The 14,433-nt window shown below is 42.8% G+C and overlaps 1 protein-coding gene across 1 annotated transcript in view; it reads left to right on the top strand.

The window, feature by feature from the left end:
• Positions 1 to 14,167, top strand: part of RELL1 (RELT like 1) — a 107,871-nt gene extending 93,704 nt beyond the window's left edge. Inside the window, exons 5-8 of the mRNA XM_030191284.1 lie at positions 2,934 to 3,173; positions 12,386 to 12,524; positions 13,041 to 13,064; positions 14,151 to 14,167. Coding sequence (XP_030047144.1) covers positions 2,934 to 3,173; positions 12,386 to 12,524; positions 13,041 to 13,046 — 385 coding nt within the window. The 3' untranslated portion in view covers positions 13,047 to 13,064; positions 14,151 to 14,167. The remainder of the gene's footprint in view (positions 1 to 2,933; positions 3,174 to 12,385; positions 12,525 to 13,040; positions 13,065 to 14,150) is intronic.
• Positions 14,168 to 14,433: the final 266 nt, after the last annotated feature.

Raw genomic sequence — 14,433 nt, 5'->3', positions numbered from 1 at the left:
CAGGCACATCAGCAAAGCTGCCGTCAGGGCAGGCTTCCTTCTCTGCCTGTGTCCCGCCCTCGTGTGACGTAACGTCGGCGAGGGCGGGACAAAGGCAGAGAAGGAAGCCTGACGGCAGCTTTGCTGATGTGCCTGCTGCTGCGTGGTGATGTAAGTTCACAGTGCTCGGGCCAGATGGAGGGGCGGCGGCGACTCCGGGGGAGGGGGGAGGGGGAGCGGTTCCGACATCTGCAGCATGCCAGTAGAGACTTCCTTCTCTGTCCCGCCCCCATCATCACGGTTTGAAGCGGGGGCGGGGCAGAGAGGGACGTCTTTACTGCGCATTTGCGAGTGACTATGGTCACTCGCTGTTTATATGTTTGATTAGAAGTGTTGTCAGTTTGCTAAGTACTGTTTGACAAACAATGAGAGAAAACCACATTTACTTTTATTAAGAAACTAGATATTTCTGCCCTTGATGTGCTGTGGACTTGACCAGTTGTTATCTATATATCACCAGGAATATACATAACTACCACCAGTGATCATCACATAGGTTACAAATACAATGAGATATGTGCTTTGAATAATATAGCAGAAGTCACCTTTTTCTAAAAGTTAGAGAAAAAAAGTCAGTAAGTGCCAAGATTCTTGTAAGGAAGTCAACAAGGGTCTTGCGCCAGTAAATTTTAATCGGATGGTGGAAAGTTATTGTGTAATACTTGTCATGTTAAATGAAGTACCTTTCTACTTAGCATTTCAAGCATATAGGACATGAATTTCCTACTTTTTACATAACTTTCTCTTTACAAAATTCACACAAAAAACAATTTTAATTTTATTTAATTTATATCCCATCATGGCAGGGTGCAGGTCACGTATCCAGTGTCTGTATGGGGTCACAACATAAATATACATTCAAACATACAACATTACTCCAAAAATGCTATTACAAATAAATGGTCTTTTAAATTGAGGAATTTTCAAAACATAATTTAATTTTCAAACTGAAGCTTACCTGGCAGCATGTTCTATGATTGTGATCCAACAATGAACAAAGCTTTATCATGAGTTAGTTTAAATGTATCATTTTAAGAGAGGCACCCACCACCTGCGATTTATAATTTGATGATGAAAGGAAATAGTAATTGAAGAATTTTGTTCCAAAATCTGTTAAGTGTGAAAAGCTGTTTTCTGAATGATCAATTTTTTATTTTCAAGAATTCTAGTCAACCTAACATGAATATCATATGCCTTACAAATAAAGACCTTTTATTTCTGATTTCACACATCCAACAGCTGTCTATGAAGGTAATCTTTCTGGTATAATCTCGTTTAAAAAAAAAAAAAACCTTTACTTAACAGGTTTTGGAACTAAGCTCTTTAATTTGCTTTCTGCCAAATAAGAGGGATCTTTGCCATGTAAGGTTTTAAATGTTATGACCTTAATCCTGATTTGCCAATATGCTGGTAACCATTGAAATGTCTTCAATTGTGGGGGGTAATATTGTTAAACTTGATTTACAGCCAGTCAGAAATCTAGCGGCATATTCTGGACAATTTGCAATACCCACAGCAAGTAAAGAGGTAACCCTAGAGTACCGCAAAGAAAATGTTCTACTCAATGTGGAAACTTAAAAGAATCAAACCTTTCTTCCCAAGGGAAATATTCCGCATCCTAGTACAATCAATGGTGCTCAGTCATCTAGACTACTGCAATGCCATATATGCCGGATGCCAAGAACAAATCATTAAGAAGCTTCAAACCGCTCAAAACACAGCAGCCAGTCTCATATTTGGGAGAGTGAAATATGAAAGCGCCAAACCCCTAAGAGAAAAACTACACTGGCTCCCACTAAAAGAACATATTGCGTTCAAAGTTTTGCACCCTGGTCCACAAAATCGTTCACTGAGAAGCTGCGACCTACATGTCAGACCTGATAGACTTGCCTATTAGGAATGCAAAAAGATCATCACGCACATTCCTCAGTCTCCATTATCCTAACTGCAAAGGACTAAAATATAAATCCACATATGCGACCAGTTTCTCATACATCTGCACGCAGCTATGGAACACACTACCGAAGGCCATAAAAACAACACAAGACCTAACCATCTTCCGAAGGCTACTGAAAACAGATCTTTTCAAGAAGGCATACAATAAGCATCCATCTTAATACTAAATAACAGCACTATACACGATCTATACAAAACCAAACTCCTATCACATGACTGATTAACCTCTTTGATATCATGATCAAGCAATACCATTTTAAACCTTATGCTGAATAGGGATTCTCTATAGTCGACGATCTAATGTTTGTTACTATCAAATTTACTACTCAGGAACCTCCATGCAATACCATAATTAATTCTTCTTACCATGTATGTATGCACATGGTGTATATTTATACCATGATCTGTTCCATATATGTTATGTTCTGCGTTCCATGTTTGCTGCCGTGTATGTATGCACCTTAACGCAATTCCATTTGTAATTCTGTTACCCGGAAATGGCAACCGCCATTACGGCACATGTAATCCACATTGAGCCTGCAAATTGGTGGGAAAATGTGGGATACAAATGCTACAAATAAATAAATAAATAAATAGTAATTGAGCACTGCCATGTATTGTATTGAAGCACTGTCCTGTTCTGAGAATTTTAGGTTTTCCATGCACATGATACTCTCTTCTTAAGAATTATTACTCTTAAATGTGTTCATAGCTTTCAAGAATCCCTTCCTACTCCTGTAAAATAAAGTAGTATGGTTGCCGAATAATCTATAAGATGTAATCATTTCAGAATCTTTCTTGTCAATTTCTGGGATCATAGACATGGAACACTTAAGTGGAAAACGTGCATTTCAGAAGTACACCTATTTGTTTGCAGAAGCAGCATTAGTCCTCTTGTGTGCATAATGAGTTCTATGACTGTTCTTATTTTCCAATAGCCCTGCGACTCCTTACACTCCAGGAACCCCTGTGAGTCCTAGTACTCCTTTGTCACCAAATGCAACTCCATCAAAACACACCTGCCGAGGACATCACTTGCATACTGTTGGTGGTGTGGTAGAAAGGAATGCATGCACGCGCTGCAGCCAGAAAAGGTGGCACCTTTTGAGGTCTGTGCAGAAAACCAAAGACGTCAAAAAGAGTCGTGTTGGTGCAGTTACAGTGCTTGCTGTGGGAAGGTAAGAGGTTTTCCATGGTACCTCTGTGTTGTGTAAGAGACCTTTATTTATTGCAGTACAACCTAATTCATGCAGCTTTTATCTGTTAGGTGAGTGGTCTACAAATCCACAGGGTAGATATTCAGCTGGCAGTGGTCCGTTTTCATTTTTTTAAAAATGCGGTCATTACCAGTTAAATTATCCCCAGATATTCAGTACCAGACCCTGATATTCAGTACCACACCCCAGATATTTAGCGCCAGTCTGGGCACTGGCACTAAATATCCGGGGTTAATTATGGAAGCAGTGGCCACCAGAGCTTATGCAAGTCCCAGATGATATTCAGCTGAAGCCTGCAAAAGACAGTTATGTGGGCCCTGGCTGAATATCAGCTGGGGCCTGTGTAACCTTTTGAAAAGCTCTCAGCCCCTCCGATTAGCCCCTAGCAGCTGCCTCAGGAAAAGGGATTGCAGGTAGGCTTGGGGGGGGGGATTGGGATGGAGGGAGACTGTTTGTTTTAGGTGAGTGGGAGAGGAATCAGAAGACAGGGAAATTCCGAGGGGGGGAGGGCAATCAGAATAGTTCAATATTGCCAGTAGCTGTATAACTGCCGGCTGCTCCCCAACTTCGCTCCCTGTATCAGCCCTGGCCTGTCCACTTTAAATATGGCTGGTCAGAGTTGATCAGCAGCACTGCCCAAGTTAAGTGCCTTTGAACATCAGTGGTTGGGCGGCCCCAAACGATTTAAGCAGGCAGAAACCTTTCCTGCCCACATAAATCGTTTTGACAGCTTCTCACCTTTTTAGACTGCTTTTAAATATTACCCTGGCTCTGCTGGTTAATGAACTACCTACCAGGCTTAGGTTCCTCCATCGCCTCACTGTTACAATTTAATACCTCCTGTGCGTGTATTATACCTGAATATTAATTTTTCCTGCTTCTACAACAGATCCATCTCTCTGGGTTTTAGACTGGGAATTCATCTGTCTGTTCCTTATTTACGATTGGGGTAGATAATCTATGCTTATTTACACTAAATCCAAGAAAATGTATTAGTAATTATATATATTCAAAGTTGTTCTTTAAATATCTACAGAACCTAGCATCATATTTCATGGTGTTTAATAAATGTTCCTCTTTTTGGCTCAAAGCCTCTTGTGTTTTGTTTTGACTAGATTGTAAGCTACAGTGCTAGAATCTGTTGTACATTATTGTATAACACTGTGCACATGTAGCATTTTTAGTACTAATCAGTAATATTTGGGTGGCAATTTGGTTTTTTTTTTTAGTTTTCCTGCCTAGCTCTAGCTTGCATTGTAATAAAGATGTTTGAAAAAGATTACAAATGCATTGAACAAAGATGTTATTGAGTGGAGGTGTGGCCTAGTGGTTAGGGTGGTGAACTTTGGTCCTAAGGAACTGAGTTCAATTCCCACTTCAGGCACAGGCAGCTCCTTGTGACTCTGGACAAGTCACTTAACCCTCCATTGCCCAATATAAGCTGCATTGAGCCTGCCATGAGTGGGAAAAGTGCAGGGTACAAATGTAAAAAAATATATATATATTAGTTTTTCTCTCCTGCTAATAGTGGCCCTTGAAGAAAATGAGTTCTTGAAGCAGAACAAGGCAAAGTATCTTGGTCAAGGTCCATGGCATAAGCAGGATTTGAGCTCAGGTCTCCTGGCTGTTGCACTTTTTTACACAGTCCCCCCCCTCCCCCCCAGAAGGGGAAAGTGGGGGACAAAGAGGATAGCTATGGAGAGGAGAGAAGATCTGCTTTGGGGTTTAAATGGCTTTACATTCTTAGCTAGGGTAAATCTGTAACACGTTGCAGGCTGGATCTGTTGAATTGCTATTCTCAGAGGACAAGTAGGCATAATATTCTCACATATGGATGATGTGATCCACAGAGCCTGGTGTGGACACTGCCAAATGCACTGTCATTTTAAATCTTTGAGGCAGTGCCCCTATTGCGCGGGTGCCTTTCTGCCCGACGTGCGAGCACTGCCTTTTTGTTGCCTTCCCTTTCTGCGAGATATATTTTCTTCATTTTCTTTTTTTGTCATAATTTATTTAGTTTATTCCATTTTTAGATTTTGTTTTTTGTTGTTTTGGTCCAGGGGTCCTCTGAGCCCTTCTCCTACCTGGGAAGCATCGACCTTTTTCAGGTATGGAATCACTCAAGCTACCCGGGCTATAAAGCCTTATGACCTCATGTCAGCTGTTTTTCCCTCCATATCATTGAGGGTGCGAACTGGCTTTAATAAGTGTACTGGATGCAATGTGACTATTTCAGGCAAAGACCCCCATAATTGGTGTGTTCAGTGCCTAGGTCCAGACCACCGAGATATTCACTGTAACATCTGCCAGCGTATGCAGGTAAGATCCCTTACCTGCAAACCCCAGTATGAAAAACGTTTGTTTCTACATCGACATCTGCATCAAGCAAGGCAGACTCTGTACTCGACGCGGAACTGGCATCGATATTGAGTGCACCTATGCAACATTGAGAGGGTGCTACATCACTCGATGCCATGATCACATTTTGACTCTACGCCCTCGTCATTGGTGCTGCGTGCATCGAGGGACCTAAGAAGCATCACCATCGTTCTCCCTCAAGACACTTGGCCCATATCTCCCCTACATCGATGTCCTCGATGCAAGGGAAGCGCCATGCCACAATGATTACTCTCCTCTCCAGTTCATATCGCATCAAGAGCATTTGAGTTCTTCCAGATCCAGACTATCTCTCAGGCTGCATCCACCATGGGTTCTCAGTTGATACAGACACCTACTGTTCATGAGAAAGTCCAGGCTATGCTCAAAAAGCTTTCTGGGCTACTACAATCGCAGTCTATACTGGCATACAGGGTCCTTGCGCCAGCCTAAGTCCAGCCCATAGATACATGAGCAAGACAATCATGGAAGAGGTCCCACACACTGGCTCAATGTCGACTATCAGGAGCTTCTCATCAGAACAACAAGCTTCCCTGCTTCTGTTCCAGGCTTTATGCTCCCAACCACATAGCCCCAGATGCCTACATACTCCACTGGGGGATGGATCTACTGGTGTTCTCCTAGGTCGCTCGAACCTACTATTTGCTCCCTACCTACCCTTATGGAGTACCTCCTCCATCTTTCAAATTCTGGACTCAAAACTAACTCTTGAGTAGTCTTGAGCACCATCGGTGCTTTTCATACTAAAATTAATAATAAACCAATTTCAGTACATCCCTTGATAAGATTCACGAAGGGTTTATTTTACACCAAACCTCCTATCAAACCACCTCTGGTAGCATGAGGTCTCCAAGTTGTCCTCACTGCTCTTATGAAACCTCCATTCGAGCCACTTCATTCCTGTGTTCTCTAAAGTTCCTCGCATACAAAGTACTGGTCTTAATAGCTCATACGTCTGCTAGATGAGTCGGTGAGCTTCAAGCCCTTGTGGCAGATCCATCTTATACCAGGTTCTACCATGACAGAGTTTTACTCCGAACCCACCCAAATTCCTCCCAAAAGTGGTTTCAGCATTCCATCTCAACCAGCCCATTGTACTACCTGTCTTCTTTCCTAAACCACATTCTCATTCTGGAGAAGCAGCACTGCATACCTTAGACTGCAAGCAAGCTCTAGCATACTATCTAGAACGAACAAAACCTCATCTGAAATCCTCCCAGCTTTTTGCATCCTTTGATCCCAACAGGTTTGGAATTCCCATCACCAAGTGTACAATCTCTATTTGGTTGACTGACTACTGCCTATACATATACTCAGGCTGGGCTGACCCTCCATAGCTGAGTCACCGCTCATAATGTAAGAACCATGGCAGCCTCAGTAGCACATTTCCGTTCTGCTTTTATTCAAGACATTTGCAATGTGGCTATGTGGTCTTCTAGCCACACCTTTACTACTCCCTACTATCCGGAGCTGTATTCCAGGGGGGATAGCCAGTTTGGACATGCAGTCCTGCAGAATCTTTTTACTGTTTAAAATCCAACTCTACCCTCCAGCCCGTTATTTCCACCAAACTCACTATTTACTTACATAGTAACATAGTAAATGTAAATCATTTAGGGTGCGAACTGGCTTTAAGAAGTAACATAGTAAATGACGACAGATAAAGACCTGAACGGTCCTTCCAGTCTGCCCAACAAGTTAAACTCATTTTACATGGTATGTGATACTTTATATGTATACCTGAATTTGATTTGTCCTTGCATTTCTCAGGGCACAGACCGTAAAAGTCTGCCCAGCAACATTGTTCTTGTACTAAAAGTTCTGAAGCTAACATCGAAGCCCCTTAAAATTTACACTCCAGCCCACCATGTCTATTCAGTTACAATCAGGGCATAGACTGTAGTCTGCCCAGCACTGGTTTTGCTTCCCAGTTACTGGCGTTGCCACCCAATCTCTGCTAAGATTCCATAGATCCATTCCTTCTAAACATGATTCCTTTGTGTTTATCCCACGCATGTTTGAATTCCATTACTGTTTTCATCTCCACCACCTCCCGTGAGAGGGCATTCCATGTATCTGCCACTCTTACTTAGCTACAAAAAATTCATCTTTCATCTCCCTGTGCAGGAAAGCATCCATGTGTGCGCGATGTGATTTAAAATGATAGTGCTCTTGGCAATGTCCACACTGGGCTCTGTGAATCATGTTGCCCACATGTGAGAATATATACCTGCTGTCCTCAGAGAACATCTGCTACAGGTAACTTAGCTCTACTTACAATCGATCAACATGTAATTGATGTCGGGATAACAGTCCTTTCACTATATTTAGACAGTCAAACTAAAGGGCTCTATTTACTAATGTGCATTAACAGGTTAAAGTGTTGTAATGTGATTTAATGTACATTAAATAATACAAGCCCTATTATTCTTAATGGGGCATAGTTACTGTCAGGGCAGTTTTATAAAAATTTTGATATACCGCTTAAACTGAATCCTAGGTGGTCTACAATAATAATAAAATAAAAATCAGGAAAGGGAGTAGAACAGAGAATAATTCAACCAGCATTCTTAGACACACATACACAGAACAAATTCCAGAGACTCTGGAGAATTTACCCCCAGGCAAAGTGATATTTAAAAAAAAACAACCTGAGATCAAAGGCCAAAAGCTGCTGTAAAAAAAAAAACAAAAAAAAACTTTCAACTGTTCTTTAAAGGACGCAATGGTCGCCTCCTGCTGAACATTCAGGTGCAAAGTATTGCAAAGTACAGTTCCAGCGACCATAAACAACCTACCTTTGATAGACTGTAAAGTTAACTCCCGGAAAGAAGGAACCACCAGTAAGTTTGAGATGAGGACCTAAGGGTTTTGAGTAGGAATATATGTAGTAGTGTGCTGGAGCCAGTTCGCAAGAGCCATTTGTTAATTTTTTATGAAGTTTGACAGCCAGTTTGTTAAAGTAAGCTGCTTCAACAACCGGCTCCCAAAATTAGAAGCTGCTTCAACAACCGGCTCCCAAAATTAGAAGCTACTTCAACAACCGGCTCCCAGAATTTGGGCTTGGGTGACTTGGATCCCCTCCTGGCGGCTGCAGTATTCCCCCTTCCCTGTGGCTCAGGCATCTTCTGCCTCCTCCACCATCCACACAGTAACTCTCTGATCTTTCTCTCTCTGTCCTCCCTCCACCTCTTTATCTTATGTGGCGATTAATTTTGTTTAAGCGGTGCTGGCAAATGTCAGCAGGAACAGGCTGCTTCAATCAATCCCGGAGGTCTTCCTTCAGCCGTCAGGGGCAGGACATGCTGAAGGAAGGCCCATAGGATTGGCTGAAGCAGTCTGCTCTTACTGATGTGTGCCAGCACAGCTTTAAAAAAATTAATCGTGGCAGAAGAGGCAAGGAGGTTGGGGGGGGGAGGACAAAGAAGGAGAGAGCAGAGAGGTGCTGGTTTGGGTGGGTCAATGAGGCAGGCAGATATTGCATTGTGATGGTTGGGGGCAACAAGGGACCACAGATAACTAGTCAGGTACAGCAAGGGGGAGAGAGAGGGAGTGAGGGACAGATGTGCTGCATCAAGAGAGGGAGGGAAAGTGATGCTGCATTGGGGGGGGCAAGGAGGAAGAGTGGGAGAGAGGTGCTGCATGGGGTGGCAAGGAAGGAGAGAGAGGTGCTGCATGATGGGGGCAAGGAGGGAGAGAGACTGTGCATGATGGGGCAAGGAAGATGAGAGATGCTGCATTGGGGGAGGGGGCAACAACACAAGGGAGACAGATACTGCATGGGAGGGCAAGGAGGGAGAGAGGTGCTGTATCGGGAGGGGTGGGGGCAAGGAGGGACAGATGGTGCTGCATGAGGAAGGGCAGGAAGGGAGAGTGGTACTGCATTGGGGGGAGCAATGAGGAAGAGGTGCTGGACAGGAAAAAGTTAATTGAGGGGAATAAGGAAGGGAGAGGGAAAGAGCTGGGGCTCATGAGAAAAAACCTCACTCCACTGGCCTTCAATCTCCAGCACAGTGGTGGTAAATCTCCAGCTTTGAGGTGGGCTACCCTTGGCATCTCTGAACTCCTTTACCTTTGCTGGCAGGGATACCGAGCCCCACCAGCCAAATAAATGAACTGCCACTGCTCTCCGCTGCTTGTTTCTGGCTCTGAGCAGCATGCCAGAACTTTTCATGTAAGTATGTGCAAGAATTCCTGGCATGCTGCTCAGAGCCAGAAACAAGCAACGGGGAGTGGCAGTAGTTCATTTATTTGGCTGATGGGGCTTGGCATCCCTACCAGCAAAGTGTATGCCTAGCTTGCCTGCATGGGGGGAGGGGGAGGAATGCATCCCCCCCCCCCCCCCCAAATTGCAGGGTTGGCTACACCTGGAGAGAGAGCTTGTTAAAAATTTCCCAGCACACCACTGAGTAAATGAGACCAAAAGGTCCATAAGATATTGTGGACTGCCGGTGAACAAGACCTTAAAAAAATAGGATCTTCAAAGTTATCCAGGAAGTGACAGGAAGCCAGAGTTCCTCACAAAGTAAAAGCATCACATGATCATATCTCTTGGAACCAGTCAGCACTGGTCTTCTTTATAGTTCAGTTTATAAAGATATATAGGTACCCAAATGTCTTTAAAAATACTAATACAGATTCCACAGAAATTGCATGTAAAACAAACCCACATACTCTCACCAGCTAGAATGGGTATAAATGGCATACACTGTACGAGTATACATCATGCATTCTCTAAAGTATGAATTTTGCCCCTGAACATTCCTGCATTAGTCACGTACAAGTAAGTGCAGGATAATTTTATATGTATATCCAGGCATATACTTTCAAAAATGCCTTTATAAAATTACCCTCCATGTGCTGTTTAATGTGCTGCTTTCTTCCCCACTCTCTTCAGATCCAGTCATCAAAATAACCTCAATTTGATCAGTCAGCATGAAACTCCTACTGTCTCTTCAGTAGTGTTTCAGGGGTAATCTCTCCATATGGTTTAGTTTGTGCATACTGTGACAGGAAAGAACCAGGCACACACATTAAAGGGGGACCGACCACAACCGGGCTGAAGGCCAGCGAAGACAGAAGTGTGGGGAGGGTACAGGGAGGGCCTAGCTAGAGAGCAGAGGTAGTAGTGGGAGGGAAACAAGGGGTAGCAAGGGGAGGGGGCAGGAAAGAAGGGGAGGAGCAAGGGAGGAGGAGAGAGGAATTTGAACTGCACAGGAAGTCCTTTTGAATTTGGAAGCAGGAGAAGAGCAACGCCCACCCGCCCACCCACTTGAGAGGCAAGATTTGTCGCAACGAGGCGTTAGACTACAATGTTTACGCACAGCCAGCAATGGGTACACAGCAGCTTGACACATAACAGTTACAAGTTTGGGGTAACTACTGCTGCAGAAAGAGTTGTGTGGAAAATTATCAAGTTGATGCAAATGGTAGGCTTGCATGTGAGCAGCCTTGTTATAAGGAAACAACGTGTATACAGCTTGTCTCCTGGCTTGGGAGGCCTAGAACGTCATTTTGTAAATGTGGTAGGTGCCTCCTTCAACGGGAAACAACGTGTATACAGCTTGTCTCCTGGCTTGGGCGGCCGGGAGGCCTAGAACGTCATTTTGTAAATGTGGTAGGTGCCTCCTTCAACGGGAGACACCAAGTGACGTCGGGTGCTTGGAAAACAGCACAGGGGGCCACAGAGGCTTGGTACGGCTTGGCCTGTGGCCCAGAATATGCAACTACGTGTAGAAGCTGTGTATCCGGGTAGAAATGCATGCTGGCATAATGATTAGTAGAAGATGTAATTTGTTTAAGTTGTAACAATTTTGATGTTCCTGGCTGCGGCCAAAATAAATCCAATTCTATCGAAGATACGGCTTGTAGTGTGGTATTGAAGGGGGCGGGGGTTGATACGTCTGAGTGTGTGCCGAATGCCCGAGTTGTGAACCTTACTCTTAAGTCAGGGCATGTGGTGTTTGATCTATATCTCAAATTTGCTGCTAACACTTTCCATAGAACTTGTATTGTGCCAGAGAGTTTCCCTCTGGAATATAGAAGATGTAACATATATAGGCAACCTGTCAGGTGTGCGTAGAAATTCTTTTTGATGAAGTCTGCGGCACCCAAAACATTTTCTTGGTCTCGGAGAGCATTTCTTGGTATTTGAGGATCATCTTTGTCTCCAAGTAATTCACAGAGTGACACCTCTGTGATTAATGCTGTTTGAGTGTTTTTTCTCATTTGGCACTCTGTCTGGTTTGCTTGAATCCATCTTTCTATCAGTCAGGATGGGGTTGTCCCAGGTTATAACTTATTTGTTTTTCACAGTTCTCTTTAGGGTCTTGATCTCAATGCTTTTCTGGTACAGTGATGATGCAATGTTTACAGCAGAGGTGGGCAACCATGGTCCTCAGTTCATTGGCAAGATCTGTATGTGTTGTATGCAAATCTCATGCATATTCATTGTGGAAATATCGAAAACCATGGTTGCCCACCCATTGTTTACAGTGTTTCTCTGTACCATTTGTCATGTCCCTGATTATGCAGTGTTGATGTCTTATTTCCAACATCACCACCTTCCTTTCATTGCTTGTGCAGCATGCTGAAGACGTTCAAAAGTTAAGGAAAATTTGCCCAGTTGCTGAATTGGTTTCATTATATGGCAGTGCATGTCTATAATCCTTGAGAAAGAAACAAACTCTAATGTTCTTTCTTCATCATCTGCATCTGGCATTCTATTCTGTCCTAAACAATTGACTATATAAGATGGCTTCTCTATGCTCTTTCAGATTCCGAGTCACAAAAGTGGAACCAAAATCCAAAGAACGAAAAAGCTTGACGTCTGATGGTGGAGAAGGTACAAATGGTGAGGTGCTGTCCACACCTATCGGTGCAAGGATAGGCCAAAGAAGTGGTACAGAAACAGAGGTGTGTGTATTGATGTACACTCTGAGGTGGTCTCAGAATATTAAAATTTGTGCTCTCTCGTGGTCTTACTCTGAGGTCTTCTTTGTTTTTGTATGGGTTTGTTTTTAATACCCTTTGGAAGTAATACAGCTACTTGCTATAAGAACCACTGTTTGTTTGTTTTTTAACCTTTTCCCCTTCTTTGTCCTTACATTGTGTGTGATTGTGAAAACTGTATAATTATCTATCAAGTTTTTAATATATAACCAAGTTCCTACTTGAATTCATTTTGTACAAGGGTGTGAAAATGTTTGCAAGGCACTGTACAGTAACTCCTTTATTGACTAAGTTCACATTTTATCTCTTAGACTGAAACTACGTAGTAGTGCATGTGTGTTTTTATAATCCTCTCTACAAAGAATAAGCAATAAACATAACCTCTATGATAGCAGTTTGTGCTTCTTCAAAACATTTGATTGTGCTTTTTTCTTTATGTAGCTTTTACAGAAATCTTTTTTCTCATTTTGTTTAATCCAGGCATAGATGACCATAAACACTGAGGTAAATATTTTTGGGTTTGTGAAGCTGTTCATTTATCCACTCCTTCCCACTGACAGTTCAACCAAATAAGAGTCAAAAGTGCATTCCTTGTCATTCACAACCGACAATCCAGGACTTGTGGGTTTGCATCCTTCTACCAGCAGGTGGAGAGAATACAGAGTTGTGCTGTGCTTTAACAGAACTCTTGTACAGCTCAGACAATTCAGTATTCTTCTATCTCCAGCAGGAGGTACATGATTACTATGTTAGCTCCTGGTTTGAGTTTTATTTTTAACTTTTGAGCTGGTCAGTGACTAGTTTATCAAAAGCTAAGGAGTATGACTGATGAATTTCTATGGAGAAGGGCTGCTGATATTGCAGTATTAATGGTCTTTCAGGGGTATACATGGCGGTGCTGGGTCCTCCGCCCAGGCTGTCCATTTTTTCTTTAGCCTTTACTAAAGATATCACTTGCTGACAGAAGAGAGGTATGACTGTAAGAGCTGCATTGACCATAGTGGGGGTGAATTTCTGTTCGCTCAGGAGTATTTCTCTGTCTCCAGTGGATAGACTGTTTGTCTAAGGAAGCTCCTGACCCTGCTGGAGAACCCAGGTGTCAGTTGAGCAGAGGAGTAGCTCACTTGAGGTTTTAAGCTCCATTACCCCCCCCCCCCCCATAAAAAGGGAGTGTCCAAGTGGATGATACTTTGGGTGGGGGGTGGGGGGGAAGGGATCTGATCTTAGGTAATAAAATAAACTCTGTAGAATACAATTGACCACATACAGAAGACCCTGGGAAAATTAGACTCTGTAGCATAAAATTTGCTATTGAAGGCAGATTTTAGAAAGTCCATGAGAAGGGGAATTCACACATCCAGGTCAAGATGTGGAGATTTCCTGTAATATTTTACAAGAGGCTCTCCACATACAGAGAGGTAACGATTTTATTTTGTTAGAAAGCTGCTCCCATTTCTACATAGAGGATATCAACACTTGTTTTTCACATGTGCTGCTTTCTAAAAAAAAAAAAAAAATGTTGAAATTTTGAGGACTATAAATTGTTTATAAAATTAATCACGGGTTACTTAGGCTGTCTTTCTCTTGCAGGTGCAAGATTTTGTGACGGAAGAAGGCGGCTTTTGTAAGGAACTGAAAGTTTAGAAGACAGAGTGCATAAATTAGCTATTGTAAACAACAAGGGCGTTTTTGTAGCACTCGGGTATTTCGCACCGATTCACAGGAGCTGAGACATATACATCCCAAAGTGGTAGTAACACATTGGCACATGTACTCTTCATAGACCATGAGAGCTCCACAAAATGTGCACCAACAAAGTCTCCTATTCAGGGTTCTCTAAGATGAAATGGAAATCCTTTCATTTCACACTAAA

This window comes from Microcaecilia unicolor, chromosome 2 (assembly GCF_901765095.1).
Source record: "Microcaecilia unicolor chromosome 2, aMicUni1.1, whole genome shotgun sequence".
NCBI classification, from domain to species: domain Eukaryota; kingdom Metazoa; phylum Chordata; class Amphibia; order Gymnophiona; family Siphonopidae; genus Microcaecilia; species Microcaecilia unicolor.
The sequence above is the reverse complement of the archived record's forward strand: the minus strand, read 5'-3'. Positions and strand labels throughout refer to the sequence as shown.